The sequence below is a fragment of the Lepidothrix coronata genome, unplaced genomic scaffold (genome assembly GCF_001604755.1).
Source record: "Lepidothrix coronata isolate B3197 unplaced genomic scaffold, Lepidothrix_coronata-1.0 Scaffold73, whole genome shotgun sequence".
Classification (NCBI taxonomy): Eukaryota; Metazoa; Chordata; class Aves; order Passeriformes; family Pipridae; genus Lepidothrix; species Lepidothrix coronata.
In genome coordinates this window covers 3,876,798-3,903,313 of record NW_016690253.1, presented here as the reverse complement: position 1 = coordinate 3,903,313, position 26,516 = coordinate 3,876,798, and the positions used below count along the sequence as shown (strand labels likewise).

Sequence of the window (26,516 nt, the reverse complement as noted above, 5' to 3'; positions counted from 1 at the left end):
GCGCGGGGCAGGTGACAGCGGCGGCAGCGCGGCGCTGCCCGCCGGCCGCCCGCGCGCCCGGGGCATGATCCGCGGCGCCTGGATGTCCCCCCGCGGGGGCGCCGCCGGCGGGGCCGTGTGCTGCGCGCCGCGCCGCAGCGACAAGCCGGTGGCCGACCCCGAGCGGGCGCAGAAATGGCGCCTCTCGCTCGCCTCGCTCCTCTTCTTCACCGTGCTCCTCTCCGACCATCTGTGGCTCTGCGCCGGGGCCAAGCTGCGCGCGCGGGAGCGGCCGCGGGGCCGCGGGCCGCGGGCGCTGCTGGCGGCCGAGCCGGCGGGCGGCAGCTGCGAGGCCCTGCTGGGCAACCTGAGCCGCGGCCCCGGCGGGCCCTGCCCCGCCGCCCGCGGGGACCTGGACTCGGCGTGCGCCCGGCTGCTCGCCCCGCAGCGCCCGCGGGCCCCCGGCGCGCCCCTGCGCTCGCCCCCCGCCGCCGCCGCCGCCGCCGCGCCCTTCTTCGCCTCGCCCTCCTCCAAGAGGACCTTCCTGCAGGCTTACTTCAGGAACTTCAACCTCTCCTTTTGTGATACTTACACGATCTGGGACCTGCTGCGGGAGATGGCCGGCCCGGACGGCCTGGACTGCAGCCTGGACAACCTGATGGTGGACCTGGTGGTGGCGGCGGCCGGGGCGCTGGGCGGGGAGGCCTGTAGCAGCTGTGTCCAGGCGTACCAGCGGCTGGACCAACACGCTCAGGAAAAATACGAGGAGTTCGACCTCTTGCTGGAGAAGTACTTGCAATCGGAAGAGTACTCGGTCAGATCCTGCCTGACAGACTGCAAGGTAGGACGGGGCATCCCGGGGTCCCCAGGGCAGCCTGGGTGCGCTGAGCTGAGCCACAGGGGGCTCAGTTGTGTGGGGGTACCACAGCCCTCCTGCCCGCAGGCTGGGGTCTCCCTCTGCCCCCCGAGCCCCTCCCGGCAGCAGTGGTCCAGTGCCCTCAGTCTGGAGCCTTCAGGGAGGCTGGGACGGGGTGGTGGGAGCAAGAAAGCAAAGCAGGGTTTGGCCTGAATGAGCACTCACACATCACACCTGTCCACGCACAGGCAGCTCCTGGCACCTCACTCCCAACACCCCACTCTCGACACTGCGCTCCTGACACTCCACTCCCAACATCCCAATCCTGGCACCCCGCTCCCTGCCAGCCTCACCCACAGCCCTTTACGTGTGCACAGGTGTGCACACATTGCCCGGGCTGGGGCAGGCATGGTGCCTCTCACTGCTGCCTCAGGCCTGCTGCTGCTCCTGGGACAGCCCAGGGCTCTGCCTGGCTGTCTTTAGATAAGTGGTGACCTGAGATGAACTGTGGTGCTGGGGCCCTTTCCCCTTATACAGCAATTGTTTTCCAGCTTTTCTACCCCTTCTCCCCAGGGAGCCGGGCTGGGGATGCTGTGATGTGCCTCCCCCCCTTGGTGTTCCCCCTTTGGGATTCCCCCCAGTGTCACTGACCATCCCCAGCCCTGGGGCACTCTCCATATTCCAAAAGTGGATAGGTTGGTTGCCTTCCCCAGCACCAGTGGGACCGAGCTCCGCACGGTGCCACCTCTCCCAAATGAGAGTCGTGGTTGGGTCTCCATAGGAGCCCCCAGTGTGGTTCTGCTGGATGCTCCCATCCTTTTCTGGGAGCCCTGATTCCACCAATCCCCACCTGCTCTGAGTTGCCTGACTCACCTGTGCGCATTCCCTTTGGGAAGCAGAATGGTCTCGATAATTAAACCTGCTTCCCTTTCTCGGAGCCACGTCTTAGGGTGTGTGACAGCATTGTCCTCACAGGACAGTGGCAGAGCTTTCCCCCAGTGACAGGACGGAGCTTGGCCACTGCTCTTCTGGGACAGGAGTTGTGAGGTGGCAGCATGGGCAGTGCTTGGTGTGATGTTCGTGCCTTGGGAAAGGGTGGGAGCAGCACCAGGACACAGCGCTGGCGACACCGAGGTGTGTCTTTCACCAAGGGCACGGCGGTGAGATCCCGGCCGCCGCTCCAGGGTCACTTTTGCGAGGAGCTAGGTTTGGACAGGAGCGAGAGCTGCCGCTCTGGGCCCGTGCCAGGCCAGGTAATTGCAATCTGCTTGCCCAAATTCTCCCTGCGGTTTCTGAGGGATGTAGTACTCAGCCTGCTCCGAGTGGTTTGGTCCCGCTGCTCTGCTTCCACGGGGAGTTCAGCAGCGTCGTGCTGCTCCTGCTCCCGGGGGCCCAGCAGGAGCAGTGTCTCCCTGTGCTGTGTCTGGTAGAGCAGAGACACCCCAGCTTCAGGCTTAGCTTCCATCTCTGCTGAGTACTGCGAGAGACCCAGAGAGAGAAGCGAACAGAGATCAGAAAATAATCATTACCTTTGGGTCTTGGGCATGGAGATGTTCCCATGGACTCCAAAGTAGGTAGAAACAAATCCGTGCTCAGATGAGTCTTCATTAAGTGTCCCTGGTCTTAACATCCTTGATGGGAAAGCGGGAAACGAGCTTGGGAGATACAGAACTGGAGGCAGTGGCAGGACTTGTACCTCCAAACTGGCTCCATGTCGCATTGGTACATCCCGAGAGCGTCTGAGAGCACCAGCTTTGCATTCCACAGGCGGCACTTGGGAAGCAACAGGAGGCATGAGCAGCAGGGCCAGCCTGTGCATGCTCACCTGAGCCACCTGTGGGGAAATTTCCATGAGGGTGCCCGAGTCTGCAGGCTCCAACTGGAGCTCTTGGAGCTCCCGTGTGTTTGAGTCTCTTGTGCAAATCAGGCTTCTTAATTTAAGGCCGTTCACTGCGTATTTAGGTGCCTTATTCCAGCCTTTCACACCCACGAGTCTCAACCTTTCTCTCTCGGTGGCTGTTCTCCATCTGTGAAACGAGGCTAATGCCAAACTCATCCAGCCTTATGCTGATGAGCGAGTTTTGGCCTGATTTCCAGTCCTCTGGACTTCAGCAGGGGCTGCAGTTACTCGTTGCCTTGGAAAAAATGTGGCTGGCGGGATTTTTGAAGCAACCTGAGTTTGTAATTCCCATCCAGATGCTGGATAATACCCGCTCCTGAGGGATGGCAGAGATACAGCTTGATGGTGACATCTGAGAGCAAATGACAGCAAAATAGGAGATGGTGGAGGAAAACAGAGTGGCAGGGGCAGCTCAGCCAGTGGGAGAGGCTCCTGCAGAGCCCTCCCAGTGGGACTCTGGCTGCAGGAGCCCTGGAGCTGGGGAAACAGGATTTAAAGGATATTTCTGGGGCGTAGGACTGTGGGAGCAGGGCTGTGTACAGGGAGTTAGTGCTGCTTCCCATTTGCATCCTTCCCGTCTCATAACAGCAGCTGGAAAATTGAAAGGAGGGAAGCACAGCAGCTCCAGGTCACCTGCACACAGCTTCCCTCTGCAGAGCCACATATCCCTCTGGAATTTTGTTCCAAAGAAGTGTGGCTCAATAAACAGCACACAGGGAGCTCTGTGGCAGCCGAACCATTCCGAGGATTTTGGCTCTTTATTCCATCTCATTTAAAACAACAGCAACCACAAAAGCCCCTCTGGAGCTGCCACTTCCATCCCGTGGCAGCAGGTCTGACCCCAAGTTACAAACTTGGAATTGGGTGAGTCTTGCGGATTGGTTTCAGGAGATACATCATTCCCTGTTAATAAATCATCCCAAGGGCTGTGCCCAGGTTTGGTGTGGGAAAGACAGGTGCTGCTAGGAGGGGAAACGGCATCCTGAACATCCGAATCCTGGATCCATCTGTGCCCAGAGCTTAGGGAATGCTGGGTCAGAATCTCCCTGGGAAATAGAAATCCTGTGAAATGGTGGGGTCTGTGTGTAATTCAACTGCTGAGATTACTCATTGCTGTAATGCTCTCCCAGGCCTTTTTATTTTCTGCTTGGAGATCATTCCCGGGCAGATCCCACTTTCTGCAAACGTTGTTATTCCTGTGCAGCACCGTCAGCTTCCAAATCACACTCTGGAAATGTTTTACTTGTTACTCCTACAACTAACACCAGAAATCCCAGTGGCTGAGAGACAGTGAACTGTGAAGGAACATTTCTGGGGTTTATTGTTTGTTTGCATTTCCCATTTGGTGGGATTTTGGGGGGTCTGGCTCTCCTGGGGACATTGTGGGCAGGGCTCTGGCACCCTGCGGACAGGATGGAGAGGGGGAGGCGGGTCCCTGAGGTCCATCCATCTTCTCAAATACGTTTCACCTCTTGCAGTGAAGATGTGAGTGCCAGCTGCTGGGTCATGGTGCTAGTTAGGGGTGATGTGGATAAAAGGTGGAAAATAGTTGTTTTCTGATTATAAGAGGGATAAGTCACTGAGTCGAGCAGCTGCCGGCCGCCTCCATCTCCTCTTCCTGCCTGACTTGTACCCTTTGTCCCTGCAGGACATGATGAGCTTCATGCACTGAGTGGGGACACATTGGAGCATCCCCAAAAGGGCTTGAGGAGGTGATGGCCTGGGGATGTGGATGTTGGAGACGGATGTGCCTTGGGAAATGTGGGGCAGCAGCACCACACGAGCTGTTGGTTCAGGCTTTGTAGGACTTCGTGCAGGGAGAAATCCCTGTCCCTGCAAAGCAATGCCCTGTGGGATGATTAAGGCTGGTTTATGCCTTTTTTCCACGTTTCCAAGGAGGGAAAGAGCGGCGTTGCTCCAGCTCGGCTCCCAGATGAGAGCTTTGCTCCTGCAGAGGCAGAGCTGTGCATTCTGGCTCCTGCCCCAGCAGCCGCCACGGACAGCGCTCCCAAAGTGCCCCCTCCCTCCGGTCCGGGGGCAAATCAAGATCTATGGGACAAAGCCTGCTGAATTAAGGACTCATTAGGCTGCAAGAAACAAAGCTGTGGAGAGAGAAGGGCTGACAGGCAGGAGCTGCAGGCCGAGGCTGGCAGCAGAGCTGGGCAGGCCGGGCTGGACAGGACCTGTAGCATCTCAGATTTTATTAGATTACCAGGTTTCTCCGTGCGCGGGCCCCTGGCTGTTGGATCCCGCCGTGCCCCGGGCAGACCTGCTTCTGCACCTCTGGTTTCCCTGGCACCTCCTGGGGAGCCTGGCAGAGCAGGATTTCACTCCCAAGGATTTGCCGGTGTTTCCCTGTGGTGGGCGGGCGGATGGTGTGGTGAGAGATGGGGGCTGGTTCCTGCTGTGGCATCGTGCCTGGCACAGCCCACACCGAGCAAGGAGCAAATCCACGATGCCCAGGTTCAGCACCCTCCAGGGTCCCGTTTTCTGGTTCTTGTCTAGCCAGGAATAGCATCAGCAATCAGCGTCTCTGTGGAGCATCCCTCCCTCTGGAGCATCCTCTGGAAACACAAGCCTGCTGGGGCGGGAGCTTTGGGAGTGCCATGTCTTGGGGTTATCCCAGAGCCAGGAACGCCTCTTGGGGGAACCAAAGCAGCATTTTACCTTCACAAAAGCAGCTCATTTTACCTTCACAAATGCTGCTCAACCTGGTGCTCTCTGGCTCTGAGCCTGGATGGCTCCTTGCATGGAGGGAAGGTCCCTTGAGACCCACAGTAAAAGTGGTTTAACCAAAATCTTGTGCTTTTTTGGGGGGTTACATTAATATTGAGGCTTCCAGAGAATCCTCTGATGGGTGACTGCAAAGCTGCACCTTGGACCCGGTCCCCTCTGCAGCATTTGCTGCTCCAGGAGCAGCAGCGCCCAGGAGGGGAGAGGCTGTTCACACACACCTCTCAGCTCCAGAGCTGCACCTGCAGGTTCTCCCCCAGAACAAGCCTGGCCATTGAGGTGGAGCTTTACTGGCATTTCATGAGGTGAAAAAAGGTTCCCGAGTAAATTCCAAAGTAATTCCAGCAGATCAGCGCAGTCATTTGGCAGCTTGAGCAAGTGCAGCACAGGCACAGGCTTAGCCGAGTGTGTGGCTCTACATTACCCACCCATTCCATGGGAGCAAAGGGAGTAGTTTTCAGCGCTGAACAAAGGTGGGATTAAACTGTATAAAGAATTTGGGCCTGTGGGGTTCAGGGTGCAAGTGCTGTGGCTGCGGCCTCTGGCACGGCCCGGTTCTGGTGCCTTGTGTCAGGTGTCTCCTCAGTGCTGGAAAACAAAGATCAAAGCTTGGAAAACAGAAGAACCAAAAACTGAACGGATGGAAGGAGTTTACTCTGTAGTAAAGAAAGTGTTGGAGTGTCAGAAACACTCCAGCAGTGCCTGGGATGTGTGGCAGTGTTGCCAACTGGGTGGGAAGGAGATGCTGAGCCAGCGCTTGGACAGTTCTGGGTTTTGTTTGGGGTTGAGACATCTCAGGGACCGGACCCACACAAGTTCTGTGGGATGAACCAGTTTGGTGTGGAGGTCAGAGTGTGAATGGGCGGATTTATTGCTGATTTGGGTGGTGTTTGGCTCCCTGCTTTGCAGTTGTTGTCTGTCAGTCCATGTTGTCTGTCGGTCCTCATCTCTTCACGTTTGTGGTGCTTCGGGGAAAACCCAGAATTTTCCCAAGGCAGCAGCAGGTCTCTGTGCAGCAACAGGCAGGTTGGCAAATGGTGCAGGGATGAGCGTGAGGGAGGGTGAGATCCATCTCCGTCAAACTGTCACTGAGTAGCGACAAGTGATGGTGGTGCCTGTTCCTGCTCCCATGTGCTCCCGGCTGTGCTGCTGCTGCCCGTGCCAGATGGAAACCTGTGTTCTCCTGGGAGCACGGTGGGCATGGGGGCTTCACCAGCGAGGTGGAACGAGCTCCTTGGAGGAGGCTCAGCAGCTGGCAGTGCCTTTTGGAAAGTATCCAGCTGGTCCTGCTGGGTGTGGGCAGGCTCTGGGAGTCGGAGCTCAGCAGTGTCCGTGACGGCATCGACAAAATGTGTGACCCAGGAAAATAACACAGCTCCCTGGTCCCCCTTGCTGTGCACATCCGTTGCCACGCTGCTTTTCGTCCCAGGTAACGATATGTGCTGTCCCCACACACAGAGGGATGTGCTGGTGCTGACTGCCAGCCGTCCCCACAGCCCGGCACTGCCAGGAGAGAGGAGGCAGAAACCCCCCACAGAGGGCACTGAGAGGGGGAAGAGGATGCACTGAACCCATGACATCACTGGGCCTGCCCTCGCAAAGGGCTTCACATGGTCCCTCCCTGGGGACAGGATTCTTTTTCATTGGGAAAGGAGCCTTTCGTGCCCAGCAAGGATTGATCACACATGGCCTGGCCTGACCCTGGTACTGCTGGGCAGTCCCAAGGACCACACACAGAGGAGTCTCATCAAAACATGCCACAGCCCCAGGCCTGCCTCCCCAGATGCCCCACAGGGCTTTTCCTCTGCCGCCCGGTTCCAGAGCTGCCTGCCAGGGTGGGAGGCAGCAGAGGCAGGAGGTACCTGGCTACCAGGGGCTATTCCTGCTGTCACCAGGATGCCATTAGGATGCGACTCATGCCTGGCTTCACGCAGGAGCTTGGCTCCGCTGTCGTTTGAAGGGCAATGACTCAGGGACAGCAAATCTGTGAATGAGGCACAGAGGCTGCCTGGGCAAGAAGTAGCCATCTGTCCACGCTGCCTCCAGCCCCGGCTCCTGCGGGCAGAGCCAGCAGCTGCCTGTGCCCGGGAAGGCTCGGCTGGTTCAGCCTCACTCCTCTTCCCCGCTCCGCTTTTGCTCCTGGCATCTCCTTGGGGACTCTCCCATCCGTGCTCCTGAAGTGTCCCAGGGAGGAGCAATGCTGGCAGCATGGGCTCCCCCAGATGCTGCTGATGTGGCCACTGTGCTGAAAAAGCAGCGTGAAACGGTCTCACCTGGCAAGGTTTTGGCTTTCCAGAGCCTTGCCTGTATCAGCATCCTGGTGCTTCTGGTCCTGGATGGAGAAGGAAATGCCACCTGCCCTGCTCATCCCCTCAGGAGTAAAAGATACACGTGTTTGACATCTTATCCCTTCACAGCAGTTCTGCAGCGCTGCTGGTGAGTGGAGGCTGTAAAGGGGTAGGAGGGTGAAGGCAGAGCTGGAGAAGGGGGACTGGAAGTGGCTGGGATGGGGGCTCTCCTGGTGAGGACTGTGCCAGAGCCTGTGTTGCCCAGAACGGGGAGCCTGGTGCACCCTGTGCCCACAGGCACTGAATTGTACCGATCCCACTGCTGGTGGTCATGGAGGGAGAGGAGACAAGCGCAGATCGTCTCGTAATTTTCTGAACAGACTCAGTTTGAGAAGGGTTGACTAGTGTGGAGAGAGAAAGAGCTCTGGTTTTGTGTTTAACGTAATAGGAGTGCCAAGTTCAACCCCCTCCAGACTGGGTCTCTCCCTGACCTGCTCCTGGTGTTCAGTGTCATTTTCCGTGGAGCTGGATGTGGGGGGGGCAACGTTGGCTGGCGAGGCAGCATCCGCAGGAGTCTGCGTGTGGGGGGTTTTCCTGCCGTGGTGTGTTACTTGTTTGCCAGCATTCCTTATTCTCCTGTTCAGATGAGACATCAGGGAGCACCGGCAGCTGCCGGGATGGTGGACTGGCTCAGAGCACGGGGCAGCTCTCCAGACACTCCTTGCTCATGGGAATGCAGGGAAAGCACTTCCAGTCTGCGAAGGATAATGAAACTTCCCACTGTGCTTTGGAATTCATGTCTCTCTGTGTTAGTGCTTCCAAAGATTCTGACCCCTCTGCTCACCTCTGTGCCCTGTGACTCGTTACTTCTCTCCTGCACCCGTTTGCCATGTGGGTGACAGTGCCAGGCAGGCATTCCCAAGGCTCTGTGTGCCAGCTGTCTCCAAGGGTCTGGCAGGCAGCAGTGGCTGGGAGATCCCCAGTGTCAGCTCCCAAGGCTTGCCCATATCCTGGCCCCAGGCCTGGGAGTGGGAGGCAGAATGGGCAGGGCTGGCACAGGGGACCGAGGCTGGAGAGGAGAGGAAGAGGAGCAGAGAGCCCCAGCCTGTCCTGGGCTTGCTCTAGGGGAGAGCAGCAGGAATGGGGTTTCCCTGCAGGAGCACATCCCTTGGGGCTTGCTGCCTGAGGAGTGATGCCAGCCAGCAGCATCTGCCTGTTGCTCACCACTGAGACTGAGGGTTATCCTGGGGTTTTCCTCCCCTGGAAGGGACTGGGAGATTCCTGCAAGTGATGTTCAGCCAGGGATAGAAAACAGAGGCTCAGCTCTCAGGTCTGATAGGAACCATGTCCAGTTCTGTGTCTCCATCAGTAGGAGCTGCCAGGAGTGGTGATAAGCATCTAGAAATCATCTTTTCCTGCATTTAAGGGACCTCTGGGCACAAGTTTAGGTGACTGCAAGGACCTGTTACACTTAGCAGCCCCAGCACTGATGTGAAAAACTGTGTGACGCTCTCTGACTGTGGGAATTGCCCAGGAGCTGGGATGCTTCTGTTTCCCTGCTGTTGGCTGCATGAGGGAGCTGGGACAGGCCAGATCCTGCTGCTCACCCCTTCCGTGGGGTGCACAATATGGCATGAGGGTCCACGTTCCTCCTGCTGCCTGTCCCATTGCTACTCGTGCCAAGTGGTTCCATGTGGGATGCCTCACTCAAGTGAGAACAAGTGGCTCCTGGCAGAGCGCAGGATCGGGCCCTTCCATGTGCATGGGTGTGAGGCAGCCCTGCCATGAGACCCCTGGCTGGGCTGGGCACTCTCACCCTTCTCAAAATGATGTTCCAGCCTCAGCACTTCCTTGGAAGGTGGATGAGCAGAGAAACTTCTTGCTCGCCCCCATCAGCTGGTGGGTAATTTATGGCTCGTGGCACTGAAGTGTCTCGCCTTTATTTTTTTATATCCTATCTAATGTAACAGGATGTTCTCATTATCTGCATAAATGTTTAATCCACTTTTGAATCCTGCTAAGCTCCTGGCTGCAGCAGTATCTAATGGGAGTGAATTCCTCAAGCCAGGCTAATGGATTGCAGGGACCTCACTTTCCCTCTGTCCCGGCTCAGTCCTCTTCAACTTCTTAGGGGTCTTTAATTACTTTTTAGTTAGTTGGGCTGATAGGGTGGGCTGCTAACTAACCCACTGGTTACCTACAGCCTCACCAGGATCTGGCAGGTAAGGGATGGGTACAAGATGGAGCTGATGGAGCAAGTCCAGAGGAGGCCACAGAGATGCTTCGAGGGCTGGAGCCCCTCTGCTCTGGAGCCAGGCTGGGAGAGCTGGGAGTGTTCACCTGGAGAAGGGAAGGCTCCAGAGAGACCTGAGAGCCCCTTCCAGTGCCTAAAGAGGCTCCAGGAGAGCTGGAGAGGGACTGGGGACAAGGATCTGGAGGGACAAAACAAGGGGGAATATCTTCCCACTGCCACAGGGCAGGGTTAGATGGGATATTGGGAAGAAATTCTTTACTAAGAGGGTGGTGAGGCCCTGGAACTGGAGGCTTGACCTCCTGACAACCCTGAGACACCTCTGCCTTTGGGCCATGGCCATGAGTGTCACAGGGGAGACAGAAGGACACCTCCTCCAGATGCCAAGGAGAGCTGCTCACTCCCTGGCCACTGGCTGTTTGTCCCAGTTTCCTGCTGTCCATCCCCTTCCCACACAAAGCTTCACACTCCCATCTGGCCTCCCCTTCCCAGCGAGCTGCTCTTCTCTAAAGCCCAGCCAAGACCCTTTTTGAAAGGGGAGCACAAAGCAGCAGCCTGGAGTTACTGCTGCCCCTCGCTTGGCGTGGGAATGCTGATCCCTCCGGCCTCGCTGTGCTCCCAGGCTGCTGTGAATTAGGTGGATCTCGGGACAGGGACTGTCTGCTGCTGGGGGCTGCCAGCAGTGCCCACAGGCAGCCCACCATGGCTGGGCCACAGTGTCCCAGACACCGCCAGGGAAATCCCAGGGCGAGGAGAGGGGACACACAGACCTAGAGTGTGGGAAGGGGGGGAATGAACTGCCATCAGGAATGCCAGGATGAGAGCTGGGGTCTGTGTGCAGCTGTGAGCACAGCACTGCCACCCTGTCCTCCTCCTCCTTGGACAAAGGATGTGTCTGTCCCAAATTGGAGTTTAATGATGAAACAGAAATATGTAATGGGAATTGTAATGTTTTCTAGCAGTGATATGGTACCAAAAGCCTCCTGCAGCAGGCTGGGATCTACGGGAGCAGTCAGGCAGGACTGGGGGCTGCACCACAGGGATAATCTGCATCCGCATCCCATTGGCTGCAGAGCCACCATGGCCAGGCTGCACTGGGCTGGGAGGGAAGGGACTGCAGACACTGCTGGGCAAGGAAATGGGGTGACCTGGGACAGCACGGAGACAGGTACTGGCTGTGGAAAGCAGGAAGGTCTGGCAGTGGTCACTGCCTTCCCATTCATCCAGCTGGGCATTAATTAGTGGGATTAATCAATAGACACAGGCACAGCCATGCTGGGATGCCACGTGTCCTGTGCCCTCAGCACAGGCCCGGCTGCAGAGGGCCATCCGGTGAATCCCACTGTTCCAGGGAATGCTTCCTGCTCTGGTACAACCACAGTTACAGGTTATTCCTCCTGGGTTTGTTCCAAGGGAAGCATGGCATCTGCTGGGAGGAGACCAGGCTTTTCCCTGGCCTCTGCAGTCCTCGGTGCTGTGAGCATATGAGCGAAGCAGTGGGGCTGTAACTGTGGTGTCTGTCCCCTGGGAGCATTCCCAGGGCTGGGAGCTGGCACTGCCACCCCTGCCTGGGGCTGCCCCAGCCCAGCACCTGTGGGTGCTGATGGTGTGCGTCTGGTCACAGAGACAGGTTGAGGTCCTGGTTCTTCCATCCTTTCTCACTCCAGTTCTTCCCAAGGTGTGTGTCGAGCTCCCTGACATTGTGACATGTGTGATAGAAGGGTTACCTGGGCATTGAGTGTGTCAGGTGTGGGGGTGTCACACTTTAAAGCTGTTCTCTCTTAGCACAATGAGCACTTGGGGTGTTGTGTGTCTCAAACTGGGTTTGAGCAGCTTGGAGGGAGGAATTTTGGGCTTTTCCCTCTAAAAGAAGGAGCATTTGGACAGTGTCCTTAATCCAAAACTGGCATTTAAAGCTAAAATGGTAAAAAATATCGGGTACTTCAAGAAGTCACTGAGGTGGTGAGTGGGAACCTCTGACGAGTTCCTTCCAGGTAATTTGGGAGTGACTTCATCAGTGAGGTCACAGGACATGGGTCTGGTCCTGGAATGTGGGTGGGAAGCACTGGCTTGGGAGTTCAGAGGGGATCCCACTGCCCAGGACTCTCCCTGAGGACGAGCCTGGTCAGTGCTGGACCCGGCACATGCCCCCTGTGCCCGTTGTGCCCCGACAGTGAGCGACAGGTGGGAACCCACTGGTGCCACGGGATGGCTGGGAGAGAATTTTGGGGAAAACCAACCCTGGAGAGGGGTGGGCTGCAGGGTAGCAGAGAGCCCAGCATGGGCACATGCCAGCTGGCTCTGGTGGGCAAGCAGGATGCCAGTCCAACAGCTCCGTGTGTAGTTTCCAGCAGTGTTTGAGGAATACCCATGCTGCCAAGCGACCGGTGTTCCCAGCAGCGCCGTTCCCAGCACCCCACGGCCCGTGTGCATCCAGCGCCATTCCCAGCCAGCCCCCCTCCCTGTCCCAGCCGTTCCTGCTGGCAGTGTCGTGTGCCCTCACCACCACCCCTCCGTGCCCCCCGGTGCCGGGTACAATGGGCAGAGGCGCCCGGCCCGCGCCTCCCCTGGGTGGGAAACGGAGGATCTGCGGCTCCAGCGCTGTCAGCACCAGGCCAAAGTCAACTTTATATTAAAAAAAATAAGTCCAAACAATACAAACCCCGTAATCACGCACAGTTGTTGGCTTTTGGGGTTGGGGTTGGGGTTTTTCTCCCCCCTCTCCCAAACTAGAGCATGTGACTGTGACAAGGCAGGGATAACACAGCTCCAGAACTGTCAAAGAAGTTACCAAAAATCCAGCTATTCCAGAGATGATGATGGAACAGCCCATAGCAAGGAGAATTTTTAAAAAAATGAAGAAAAAAAAGCTGTTTTAAAGCTCCACATTGTTCGTGCCCAAGTTGAAGGCAGCAGTAATTGAATACAGTGGTAATTGGACATTGAAGCTTGTGTTTGTGACTCCTCCTGGCCAGCCCTGGACCTCAGCGTTCCCTTAATCCTCTGCCATCCAAAGGAGCTCTTCTTTCCCCCCCCAGCCTGTCCTGCTTCCCGCGCTGCATCCTGATGTGCCAGAGCTTGGAGAGCTGCCCGAGCGGCTCATTAGCAGGACTCATTTCCCTGTGTCCAAGATTAATGAGGCACAGCCACTCCAGATGCTCATCTCAGGCCAGGATGGAAATGTGAGTCCCGGGAACTGCTCTGGGAGGGGAGGGGGCTGCTCCCAGCTGGTGGTCTGGCAGGGACGGGCAAGGATTTCTCCTCTCATCCCACCTGGAAGCTGGGAATGAGTGAACGAGATCTGAGCATGTCCTCAAAGAGGAAAAGGAAGGAGAGCCATGATGGAAGAGCCCAGCTTCCAGAGTGATCCAAAGCCTCTGGCCCAAGCACTCTCCCAGGTCTCCTTCCAGGGTTATTTTGTAGGTGAGAGCTCCCTGCTTCCCTCTCTGTCCTCCTTCCACTCCAATCTGCAAATCACCCTTCCAGAGAAGTGGAATTTGGACTGGGAATGCTGCCCTAGCCCCTGCCTGTAATTAAGGAGAAGAGTTTGTTACCACTGGGCCATCAGCAGGATTTTCCTTGGGGAAACTTCCCAAGCATTGATTCCTGCTCATATGGGACAACAACAGTTTGCTGTGTTAATTACAGCTGGTGTTCCCAGGGAGCATCCAAACTATCCCAAGCACTGCATCCTCTGCAAAGGTGTTGCATCCTGAGGATGCTGCTCCATCCCTGCTCCTTTGTTGTCCCAAACTTTAGCTGGGATGGTTCAACAGACAATGCCAGTTTTTGCAACATATTGGCAGCAACTAGACTGGCCCTGAAGTGGCCAAATTACTTTAAAAATTAGTATATTATTTTGTGCAGACATAATAAGGACACAGAAAGACTCTGGAAAAGCTGTTTGGTGGGGAATGCTATCCAGGAGGCAGGGGGAAGAGTGCAGGCAGGAAGGAGCTCCATTTGGCACGGAATTCCCTGTGAAAGGGCCATTCCTCTGACTGCTGCTTCCAGATCCTGCTGGAAGTGCAAGCAGACAAGTAGCTTAATTAGCTATTGGAAATCCAGTTCATGTTGTATCTTTTTAATGTCTTTTATGATGGGGTATTTCATCCCACCTGCAAAATTCTGATGCAGACAAATAGCCTGTCCTCTTCCTCCTCCTCCTCTTCCTCCCTTATAAATTGGGTGTCTGAAGTTGGCTCCTTTCCTGGGCAGCAAAACTCCATGTGCTTTCTCGGGGCCATCCAGCCAGTCCTCTGAGCTAAAAATGCAGGAAGAGGGCACCAAAATGGAGCTATTTGGAGTTCAGGTTACTTACATTTACTTGGCCAGGCTGGAGATCTGCCAAAAGCAAAACCAGAAAGAATGGAGGGAACACCAACTCTGAAGAATCCATAGAGGGCAAGGATGGAAAACAGGGAGCTTTCCTTGTTGATCTAAGCAGGGAATAAATTTCCTCCTGTCCTAAATTCTCACATGTCCTTTATAATAAGGTAAAGCAGGATGTGTGGGGTAAGCTCAGAGATACCAGAAGCTTGAGCATCCCAGGGAATTTGCTTCTGGCTGGTGACAGGATCTCTGCGGATGCATGATGGGAGGATGGCCGGGGTCTCCTGGAAATCTGCCCACATCAGCATGATCCCAGTGGAGTGGGGCAGGCTGTTGGACCAGCAGGTCTTTGCTGTCTCTATTTGTGAGCAGTTTCCATCCTGCAGAGCTGTGGGAATTCCTGCTGCAACATCCAGAGGATCTGCAGCCCAGCCTGGCAAGGGCTGACTGGGACCAGGGCTCCGGTGCTTCCCTCTGGGGAGGCGGGTGCCCTGGAAAGGAAAGGGGAAAGGGAAATAGTTTCTGGATGAGCACACCTCCTCTGCCCTCTCCAGTGGTATCACCAGCTCCTTGCAGCCTCTCACTCCGCGTTTCCATTAAATTCCTGGGAATATCCTTTTCTGTGACCTCAACCCTCTGCCAGACTTCCCTGATGGGAATCAACACAAAAATTTTGTATGGAAAACGTGCAGATCCATGCAGAGTCTGCTTGTGCAAGCTGTGTTTCCTCAGGAGAGCGGGATGAGCCTGAACTCCATCCTGCCAAGCTCTGGGAATCTCTGATTCCAGCTGCCCTTTCCACCTGTGGGTCACTGAGCCCAAATCTGGAGCTGGGACAGCCCCAGTGACACCCACAGTCTCTGCTAGAGAATCCAGTGTAGCATCCCTCCTTACCAGGCTGCACGTGTCCCCAGGTGGGAGCTGTGGATGTGACTGGGATCTGGGAAGCAGCGTGGGAGAGAGTTGGAGCTGGGAGGGAGACGGGCAGGAAATGCCGTGAGTAAATCAGCCGAGCTCGCCTGAGTCATGACTAACGGGGAGCGTGATACGTCTGCAAATATTAGAAATGTGTAAACAGAGAGGAGGGAGAGGGATGGTGTCTGGAATGATTGAAGGGAGTGAACTTTCGGATGGAAAAATGTAGGTCAAGTATGAAGGAAAACTTGTAGGCAGCGAGATAAGTGCTGTAAAACAACCTCCTTGGGAAACACGAGGAAGTCCCACTGATGGAGATGTTTATCCTAAGCCACACAAGGCCTGGAAAACAGGCTAAGCTGGAGGGATGGACTTGGGGTGTCTGTCCCAGATGGGGCTGGGCGTAGGGATGCAGATCCAGAGCTTGAAATATTCCCTCCCACTTGTGTCCTCACACTCTGGTTCCTTCTCTGGAGCCGTTCCACTGTGTCCCAGTAATTAACATCCAATGGGACAGGGAGAAGAAGCAGGACCACAGCTGTGTTGCCACATCCCAGAGGAAAACCCTGGCCATGGGGATTGGGACTGCTTGGAAATGCTCATTCCGTGGATCACGTCCTGGTTCCCATTAAACTTTCTGTCATGAAAGTTTCACCAAAACTAACACGTTTCCATGAAAACTCTGGTTTTCATGATTTGGCATTTTCCAGGGGAAAAAAGAAACTAAAATAACTTGCCAAGAATTTCCCAACCGGCTTTAATCCTGAGACACCACCATGATCCAAACAAATGATGATAGGGATCTGTGGAAAACATGGGGAAACAAAGAATTGATGGTTTCAAAGCCTCCAGAAAATGAAAATGCCACTGAAAAGAGGAGCACGGGGTTTCTCCAAGCACGCCAAGGAGGGAAGCTCATTCCCTTTGAATCACGGGGAGTCCTTTCCAGCTGGTTTCAAAGGAAGTTGGATGTGGTCATGGAATGACCCTAGTGCTGTCACTGGTGCCCAGATGAGTTCTTAGATGAGCTGGAAGCACCAAGGAGGGGGTGCCCTTCCCAGGGGTGCCGTGGCTTTCTTGCAGCCTGAGGAATGATGCTCACCAGGAGAAACAGGAGCTCTCCCTCCCTCCCTGCTGCAGCCAGTGGAGACAAACAGCTTCCACCCGTGCCTGATACTGGGGAGATGAGGGGGATTCAGGCAAAGCCATCTGGGCTGTGCTCGAGCACACACAGGGTGGAAGGGAAGAGGGAAACCAGGGACCAGACAGGCTAGAGAGGCGGGGGATGTGACACAGCCTTGCAGTCACAGGTGAACCCCCAGGTTGCCCTTCCATATGGAAATGTTGCCAGGCCCAACCCGAAGCATCAGGAAGGTGAGGGGAGCACACAGGGACATCTGTACTGCTGTTTGGTACATTCCAGAGTCAGAACATCCCTGTAGAATGAGTGGGTTCCAAAAGAAATGGCACAGCAGGAAGTTCCACATATCTGTGAACTGAGAATCTCCCCCATGGCCAGGTGGGGAAGGTGAGGAAAATGTTATTTGGTGGCAGAGAGAGAGGCAGCAGGTCTTGAGGTGCAGCGGCTGCGTGTGCTGCATCCCAGCAGTGCCAGTTGCTTCTGGCCAGCAGCCTTTCCAGCAGGAAATTTCCAGGAAAGACCAGCCCACGGTCTGTTTTGCTGTCCCATGTCCCACATCCAGAGCTGATGGGGACCAAAGCACTTTAGAGGAAGGGAGAACCTCCCCCTGCCCGGGGGAGCAGCGAGGTGTCTCAGGGAGGAGGAAGGTGCTCTGGGACAGGCGATAAGCAGTGTTGGAACCTTTGTATGATGGATTGAGGTCCTGGGTCACTGGTGTTGGCAGAGTCTGTCCCGGTGCCTGTCTGCAGGGGACATTACTCCATGTGGTAATTAGCTTTATTTCTGTGGTGGATTTAGCCAGAGAGATAAATTCCACCTTCCTGATAGTTGAGTGAGTTGTTTTAATCAATCAGTGTTCAATAAGTGACCCCGATGGCCTGGCAGACATTTCTCACGGGGGCTGGGAGTTTTGCCTTCCCCTTCCACCCCGTGTCTCTGCGAGGCTTCAGCAACCCCAGCTCAGGGAGGTGACAGTCCCTCTTGGTGGCTTCCCCTAGGCTGTCTACAAGGCCTGGCTGTGCTCCGAGTACTTCAACGTGACCCAACAACAGTGCCGACAGCGGATCCCATGCAAGCAATACTGCCTGGAGGTGCAGACCAGGTGCCCCTTTGTGTTACCGGACAATGACGAGCTGATCTATGGAGGTTTGCCTGGCTTCATCTGTACGGGTAAGGAGGTCTGGGAGCGGGGCACAGGGTGGGTCACAAGCCACATGCTGGGTTTGGGAGGCTTGGGGCAGAGTGGAAGGAAGTGCAGTGTGGAAACACATGGCCTGATGCTGAAACAGGGCCATCCTGGGGGTGCAGCGGGAGGGGTTAATGGGGATACAGCGACATCTTAACATGGGAAGTGAAAGTCCTTCCTCTGATTGAAAGCTAAAGCATGTAAGGGGCTGGAGGTGATGGATTAAAGCGGGGCTGGGACATTGAACCACTATGAACAGGATTTGGGGAGCCCTGAGCACTCCTTGCTCATCTGTGCAGGCTCACAGTTGCTGGGGGCCAGTCCTGGGGGGTCTCTGGGTGTCCTGGTTCTCAGGTTCTGCCCAACCCGCAGCACCTGGCTCGCTCCCTCCACAGCCCTGTCCTCAGTCTCCCACTGACCCCCTCCTCCTCCCCCTCTTGCTCCCTGCAGGGCTGCTGGAGAACCAGCTGCCCGAGGAGGAGGCCAAGTGCTGCGAGGTGCAATGGGACTCCTGCGACCACCCACCAGACAGCAACGACAACACATCCCCCAAATCCACGGCGTCAGAGTCACTCCATTTCCACCGCCACGACCCCCACGTCCATCACCAGCAGCAGAACCACTACCATCTCTACCACCACCACCAGTACCACCAGTACCACCAGCCCCGCTCCCCATCCTTGCTGCCGGTCTCCGCAGGGTCTCGCCTCGGCAGCAGCAGGATCAGACTGTGCGTGCTGGTCCTGATGCTTCTCCACACCATGGTGTCCTTCTCGAGCGTGCACGGCGGCGGCGGCGCGGCCGGGGGGCTTGGCCTGGAGGCCCTGCCCGCCCTGGAGGAGAGCGTGGCACCGGACGAGTGACACGGAGGGCAGGGCCGACCTCCACTGAGAACGCCAGATCTTTTTCCACTAAGGGGGGCACATGCTATTCCTCCAATGGGAGGCACGGGATTGGGGGTGACGCACACACACCCCCCAAGAGCTGCTCGCGCGGGGCATCCCCGTGATGAAGAGTCTCTAACGCGCACAGGGCTGCGGGACCCGGCGCTGAGAAGGGTTCGGTCAGTGGCAGCGGGGCAGGGGCGGCATGAGGGTGGGGGGATGGAGGGCAGGGGGTCCCTTGGGAAGGAGGGTCCCCGTGGGACTGCTGAGTGTCTCCTGGCTGCTGCCGCGAGTGCCTTGGGCGCCCGCGCCTTCCCCGCCCACGCCGTGCCAGGGTTTGGTGGGTGGCCCAGCCCTTGTTCCTTTTCTCCTCGGTCTGTGAATCCCAAGGGAGCAGGATGAGGGGCAGCACCTCCTGGCACAGCCTTGCCCCCCCACTCCTGTCCCAGGGAAAACCCACCAACTCAAGGCAGAACCAGCCTCGTGGGGCGCAGCATCCTCGGTGTGGCATTGCCCTCGCTGAGGGGATTTGGGGCAGCAGTGGGATGCTGTGACACTTCACTGTGGTACCACTCGGGGTTGGTCTCATTGCATCCCAGCCTGCTCCTCCAGCCTTGCCTTTCCTGCTCCTCTGTGCAAGGAGGTGGAGAGGGAGGAGGCCCAGAGCAGGAGGGATATCCCCAGCATTCCACATCCCACTTTGCCAAGTGTCCTGATGATTTGGTGTAACCTTTTTTGTTGTCCTTTTTGGCTGGTTTCTGTGAGGAGTTAGGGAGATGTGACTCCAGCAGCGCAGGCTAAGGGAGGGAGTAACAGTTGGATGCAGGGCATCCCAAAGGCATCCTTCCATGCTTCCCAGCTACAAATCATCGACTGGATGGCAGGAGGACTGGGCAAAAGGGCTGGAGAAACCTGGTTTGTAGAGAGAGTCTCCCACACAAAAAAAGAGACAGTAACAAAGCCCAGCTGGGGAGGAGAGTTTTTGTGAATACTTCCTATCCATGGATACCCCCAGATCAGGAAATTTCTGGGAACCCAGCTGGGACAGCTGGACTCAGCTGGTCAAGGTGCTGGCTGGTGCAGTCTCATTCAACTCACTTGGGGTGTTTTTAACCTGAGCTCAATGTATCCAGGGATTCAGCCCCAAACAGACATTTCCTAGGAAATTCCCAATTCTCCACCCACCCACCAGAGCTGTTCCCAGTGTGCACGCTGTGAGGTGGTGCCTGGGGAATGGCACTGCCCCTCTGGGCTGGGCACCAGGGACCAGGGTTTGTCCTGGGGTGGGCAGGGAAGAAGCAGGGGGCATTTTAGCATGAGGTCATGGTTTGGATGTGGACCTGCTTTTTGCTCCAAGAAGTGGTGGGATGCTCCCTCTCTTTCCAGGCTGGCTCTTGATGGGGAACCTACAGCCCTGGGTGGATCACTGCAGCCCGGCTGGGAGGCAGGAGTGGAGCAGGAGGAATGTCCTGCTGCATCTCAAACCAATCCCAAATATCTGCAAGGGTCTGAGAAGTCCCAGTGTTGAGAACTGTAGGAATTTTGTGGTTTCTGGTCTGTTGAGTTGAAGCAAAACCAAGCAGAGCCCCATGAGCAAAGCTACTTCCTGCCCGGCTGGAAGAAGGAAGTACCGGGCATCTCATGGGAAGGACAGGTTTCCTGATGTTTCCAGCCCATTTCCAGACCAAAGAGGCTCTGAGAAGCAGCTGAATGTTTGATTCCTGCTTTGACTTGAATCTCAGAGCTTTGGGGTGATGTTTACACGCTACCAGTTGCCTGTTAACCAAAGTCCTGCAGAGACGAGGCCTGTGATCCCGCTATCCCGTGGTTCTGGGTGTGGGAGAGGTGATGCTTATGGAAAATGTAGAGTGTTTCCTGAACAGATTCCTTTGCTGTTGCTATCCAGAAAAGGTAGGATGATTCTCACTTTACTGCTCCTCATGGCATCCTTATATTTTCAGGCTAGTTTACACCGATCTGAGAACTTGGACATGGAGCAGTTCCACGAAGAGGGATCCGAGCCCTTGGATTGCCGTGAGCAGTGTCCTGTGGAGCTGCTCTGTCGAGGAGCAAAAGCTCCCAGGCAGGCCAGGGGAGGGAGCACAGCCCCATCCCTGCCTCCAGACAGCCGCATCCTGGAGGAAATTAGATTTCTCATGTCCTGCCAAGAGTTAAGCTGATTCCAGGCGCCTCTCTCGGAGATAGGCTCCGTCCAATCTCGGAGCGACTCGTGTGGAGAGAGAACAGCCCCGTGTGGTGTGTCAGAGTGGCCCTGAGTCACTGGCCCTGCTCACTGTGTGCTGGGACACTGAGCAGCGCCGGGAGCACGGGGTGGCCCCGGCTCGGTCCCTGCACCACGTCCAGATCCCAGATCCGGCCCAGGGACTGTCCCGAGGGATGTGTGTCCTTCTCCCTGCCCCTTCTCCCCTGTGCCCTGCTGGCGATGGAGTGTCCGGCTGGGCTTGGGGACTTCTAGGGGCACTGAGGTTTGGTGATGGGGATTTGGGTTTCCCAGAGAAGCTTTGGCTGCCCCATCCCTGGAAGTGTTCAGGTTGCAGCAACCTGAGATAGTGGAAGGTGTCCCTGCCTATGGCGGGGAGTGGAACAAGATGAGCTTTAAGGTCCCTTCCAACCAAACCATTCTATGATTCCATGATTTCCACAGGGCTGCAGGAGTGAGGTCCAATATCCCAAGTTATCATCAGGGGGGCTGGCAGGGTTTTGCTGGGATAACCTGGGAGCTGTGAGAAATGTCTTTCCCTTCCCTAATGTGAGCTGAAGGCTTCACCTTGGGAGGCCAGGAGCACGCGCTGCATCCCAATGCGTCGGAGAGCGGAGCCAGTTCTGCACTGGGGTGCTTGTGGTGGTTACTGGGGGGATGTTCACCCCATCCGCCAGGCGAGGGACTCTGCAGGGCAGAGTAGGAGAAAAATATGTAGGAGACCAACATATTTTCCAGGCAGTGGCTCCCAGGAGGTGTTCCCACAGGGATGAGGTACCGTGGGTGGGCAGCGGGAGCGCACGGGATGCAGAGCCCGGGCTGGAGCTTTACCTTGTGCGACTGGGAGGAAAGTGCTGAGTCTTCACAGAGTGAGGCTTTGGAAGGAGATCTTTTATTTAGTGAGTCTGGGCTGCTGTCAATAAGTTCTGTGGTTTTAGGGCACCATATGCTGTATTCAACACTTTGCCAATCTCCTTAAACAGATCCAGACGAGGCTGTTCCTGGAGCAGGCCGGAGCAGCTGGAAGCTGTGTATGGAGCCCATCGGATAAAAATCCTCCCTTTGCTCTGACATTACAACCTTCCTAATCCTCCATCTCTGATCGCTCTGTCTTTGCTCCACAAGAGAACGGCCCAGAGAGCAGACGGTGACTTTGTCTCACTTCATCCCACCGGCATTACGTTTATTACAATAGGAGAGGATAAAAAGGGAATGTGCCTGGATAAGCAGGGAATGGGGTTCTTTGCCCTGTGCATGCAGGTACACTTCACCCCAAGCCTGATGTCTACCAGACCAGGAGCCATTGCAGAGCCACATTCCCACAGCCACCTTGGAAAGCCCCAGGTCTGAATGCATTTATCCCACCAGGAATTTTACACCAAGGGGCTTTCTTCTTTTCATCCAATGATCCTATGTCTTCTCCCTTAAGAAGGTGCCCCACATTGGGATTAAGATGTAACACTCAACCTTTCTTTCAGTGGATAAACTTCTCCTGCTGGGAGAAAACTCCCAGGGGGAAGCAGTGATTCCTCCCTGGTGAAGGGGTTTCTCATCCCTGGGGAGCTGAGGGATGATGATGTCCCTGCAGGATCCAGGTGAGGGCAGGGCTGCAGGAGCAAAAGGAGCCGGGTCCTGCCCGGCCACATCGTTATTCCCGGGTTTTGCACTTTCATGTCGCTGCCAGTTGTACAAATTAATTAAAAATAACTGAAGAAAAATCCCAAAGAAAGGCCCCGATTCCTCTGGGAAAGATTAATCATTAGTTGAGCCTTTTTCTTATGAAAATACAGATCCATGGTAGCCCCAGGCAAAAGATTCCCAGGGAGAGCCCTCACCATTCGTGCTCCGAGTGAGGGAAATCGCTTTGAAAGCATCTGACAACTAAAGCAGAACATGTTGAGTAACTTGGCAACACTCAGAAAACATCTTGAAATGGTTTTTGTTCAACACATTTTGCTTTGCTTCAATAGGAGATGTCAGGGCAGTTCACTCACTGCCACTCAGGACTGCAGGCGATGCCGGGAGACACTCCTGCCTTTGGGAAGGGAAAATCCCTGATATCTGCTGCTCCTGGGGCAGGATCTGCTGGAGCGATGCCATGGAGCTTCCCTTGCTGAGCTCTGCAGGTCCCTCCTGTTCTTCTGGTGGCACCAAGCGTGGAGGTTTGGTGATGGATATTTGGGTTTCCCAGACAAGCTGTGCCTGCCCCATCCTTGGAAGTGCTCAAGGCCAGGTTGGACAGGGCTTGGAGCAGCCTGGGGTAGTGGAAGCTTCCCCTGCCCATGGCAGGGGTTGGAACTAGATGGTCTTGAAGGGCCCTTCCAACCCAAACCTTTCTGTGATTGCATGATTTCCACAGAGCCACGCGGTGAGGTTCAATAGCCCAAGTTACCTTCAGCTTCTGATTCATCCTGATCCCATACCCTGGAACGGAATGTCTGTAGGGATTGGGAGAGACAAAGTCGGGACAGAAACATTCTTGGATTCTGCCAGAATGTGATGAGACAGGGAATTTTGTGTGCTTTGAATTTGTGCAGCACACAGCTTTGTGTGCTGCCCTGGGGCTTCCCATCCCTGGGGGTTAAATCTCTCTTAAATTATTCTGGAAAAGTTGGGAAGGGCCATGTCCAGTGTTCAGGTTGGATGTTAATGGTCTACTTCAGGCCATCAAAGCTCATGGGCATCCCAGCTGGAAGTACCAACATCACACAACCCCAAACTCACCCCTTTTCCCCCCAAAAGGAGCCTACTTAGAGCTCCCAGATCAGAGCAGGTCAGGGGTTGCACAGCTCCAACCACAAGTCCATTCCAAGGAACTGAGGGGTTTTGGCAGCAATTTTTGGGTAGTCTTGGTCCAGGTGGCTCTTTAGGTGATCTTCCAGCCTGCACTGGGAAGGAGGAAGGGAGCAGAGGGAATGCTGTGGTGGAGGATAAACCATCTTTAATTAAGGATCATTAAAAAAAATTAACTTGTAATAGTTGTTGGGGTTTTATCAAAGCTCTCAGCCCCTCTCACAGGCCTGGGCAGGAGATGGATGAGTTCTTGAGCCCCGTCCCTCCATCTTTCCTTGCACTGCATCTCCAGGACTTGTGTTCCAGACAAGGCTAGGAGCAGTTTCCAGCCTCGTTAGCATTTTAGGATGATCCTTTTTCAGCCCAGAAAGTCAACAGCTTTGCTTGTTATAAACTGAAACTCAACAAAAAGACCCAAGAATTAAGTTTGGCTTATGAAATTTGGGTTTGGTTTTGCCATTTTTAAATGTATTTGGGAACTGGACGTGCCCGAGTTGCAAAACAAAAAGACATTTTGAGCCAGACAGTGATTTTTTTATTTTGAAACTTGTCAAAACAAGCCAGATTGATCATTATGACCGATTTTTTTTTTCTTTTTTTGCAAATTGAGAAATGCATCCAGAACAGGCCTTTCCCACAAAACCTTTCATTTTCCAAAAAGAAAACGAAGAAAAAAAATCAATCACACTTTTTCTGCTCACACAGTTGGAACAGGCGGCAGCGGATTGGGAGAGAATAGCAATTTGTAAGGAATTCCAACCAGCTCTCCCTAAAATAGCATCCAGCCAGTTTCTCCAGGGCAGGAGGCTCAGTGGCTCCATGGTGGGAACAGGCTGGAGCAAGGCCTGGCTGACCAGGGCAGCTCCAGGCTGGGATAACACCTTGGGAATGCAGGGACACCTCCCCTATGGGAATCAGAGGTGCTTCTGCTTGGGAGGAATTCCTGGGAATCCCCAGCCATCCCTCTGATGGATGTTTAGTTTGGTTTTCTGTTCCAAACCAAACTGAATCCAGCTTCTCCGAGCCTCTGGTGCTCGGACATCGCTACGAGATGCCTTCAAAAGGGAGACGCTCCCATCTGTGCCTGGGAGTGTGAACTGGGAAGAAATTCCACGTGTGGGTCCTTGAGGAAGCAGACTCCATGGTTCAAGGAGGGATGTGTTAAGGGAGAGCATGACAAGCCCCCAAATCCCTGCCCATGTGCCCTTCTCCCTCCGGAATGCGGGTCCGGCAGCCGGGCTGGGGCTCCCTGCCCGGGCTGGGGGTGCTGGGGGGCACAAGGGCACCTCGGGGGCATCTCGTGGGGATCCTGTGGGGACCCGACCCCGGCTGTGCCCGCGTGTGCCCAGGCTGCTCGTGACCGAACCCTTCTCAAGTGCTTGTGCCATGTCGGTGGTGACAGAGCTCAGACCGACCACGAGGTCCTTTTCCAGTGCGTGGTGGTGAAACTCAAACCAACATACTGCTGAAGTCAAAATATTCTTTCTAATCCCCCTGCCCGGTTTCTCTTTCTTTCCAGCTTTCCTCCTCCGCCTCCCGACCCTCCCTCTCTGTTCCCACCCCCCTTCTGTTTCTCTTTCTCCCCTCTGTCATAAGAAAGTGACTGTGTCCTCGAGGGGACAGTTTTCTTATGCCATTTTATACACTGTGCTTCATGTTTAGAACTTTTTTGCACTAGTTCCTATTACATTTATTTTCCAAACTGGTTTGACAAAAAACAAACAAAAAAAACCCAACAAAAACACAATCCCATGCTATAATTCAGTTGTATTAAAATATTATCCTACTACTCTCTGTGTTCAATAGTCTCTGTACCTGTAATGCTTTCAGTTCTGTTGTATTTTGGGGCCGAGGTTTTCTCTGCTCCTTGTTTAACCCAGTAAAGAAATAAAATGTTAAGAATTGATGATAAACTTCCTCCTCCCTGTCTCTGGTGTTGTTTGGGCCACGAGGGTCCCACTGGGATGGGCTCCCCCAGAACCTGCCCTGAACCTCATCCGCTGTCCTACGGGTGTTGTTTTCCTGCCAAATCCAATCCCAACTGGAGGACGGCAGAGGCGGGATGGAGGGACAATAACCCTGCCTTAACTGAATTTGATTTCGTAACCTTTCTTTATATTCTTTTGTTTCTTGCCTTCACATTTCTTGCCACGGGGCTCACCTCAGAACAATAGGGGCGAAGGCTGTCACCAAGAGATTCATCAGAGAATAATGACTCAACCAGGGTATCCAAATTTTGCCCAGCTGAAGTCCACACCCACATATAATCTGGAATTAATTCATCTGGACAACAGATCTCGGCGTGGAACAGAGCGAGGATACTGCGCTCCAAATTGAGCGCTGCTGCCAGGCTGCAAAGGCCACGGGACACAGCTCTGCAGTTACACTTGGGTTGGTCCTGCCCCGACCTGGAAATCCTGTTTGGAAAGAACACGAGGAAAAGGGGATGAAATTGGATGGGAATAGAAATAACATTTTAAAAAGCAGATTGGTGCAGGAGGCAAACTGGGGGGGGAGGCACCGGCTGTGCTGGAAAACCAGCGGAGTGGGAGGTGCAGGAGGGGGGATTTGGGTTGAGGGGTGAATAACTGGGGAGCTGCACCCCCTCAGTGTGGGCAGCAGGGCAGGGGGGATTCTGTCCCTCTGCCCCTGTCTCAGGCGAGACCCCCCTGCAGAGCTGCCTCCAGCCCTGGGAACAGCAGCCCAAGGACGTGGAGCTGCTGGAGAGAGCCCAGAGGAGGCCACGGAGATGCTCCAGGGCTGGAGCCCCTCTGCTCTGGAGCCAGGCTGGGAGAGCTGGGGGGGTTCACCTGGAGAAGGGAAGGTGCCAGGGAGACCTGAGAGCCCCTGCCAGGGCCTAAAGGGGCTCCAGGAGAGCTGGAGAGGGACTGGGGACAAGGGATGGAGGGACAGGACACAGGGGAATGGCTTCCCACTGCAACAGGGCAGGGTTAGATGGGATATTGGGAAGGAATTCTTGGCTGTGAGGGGGGTAAGGCCCTGGCACAGATTGCCCAGGGAAGATGGCAGAATGTTT

At 55.2% G+C, this 26,516-nt stretch overlaps 1 protein-coding gene across 1 annotated transcript; it reads left to right on the top strand.

Moving 5' to 3' along the window:
* The first annotated feature begins 64 nt into the window (after positions 1-64).
* Positions 65-25,392, top strand: FAM155B (family with sequence similarity 155 member B). The gene is made up of 4 exons (XM_017819303.1): positions 65-820; positions 17,394-17,565; positions 18,032-18,644; positions 20,427-25,392. Exons 1-3 carry the CDS (start codon positions 65-67, stop codon positions 18,442-18,444), a joined length of 1,341 nt encoding a protein of 446 aa, XP_017674792.1. The 3' UTR covers positions 18,445-18,644; positions 20,427-25,392.
* The last annotated feature ends 1,124 nt before the right edge of the window (positions 25,393-26,516 follow it).

Coding starts and splice junctions, on each gene's coding strand:
- FAM155B (XM_017819303.1), top strand. CDS start 65: ATGATCCGCGGCGCCTGGATGTCCCCCCGCGGGGGCGCCGCCGGCGGG. Junction 821..17,393: donor CCTGCCTGACAGACTGCAAG/GTAGGACGGGGC, acceptor GGCTTCCCCTAG/GCTGTCTACAAGGCCTGGCT. Junction 17,566..18,031: donor GCCTGGCTTCATCTGTACGG/GTAAGGAGGTCT, acceptor TGCTCCCTGCAG/GGCTGCTGGAGAACCAGCTG.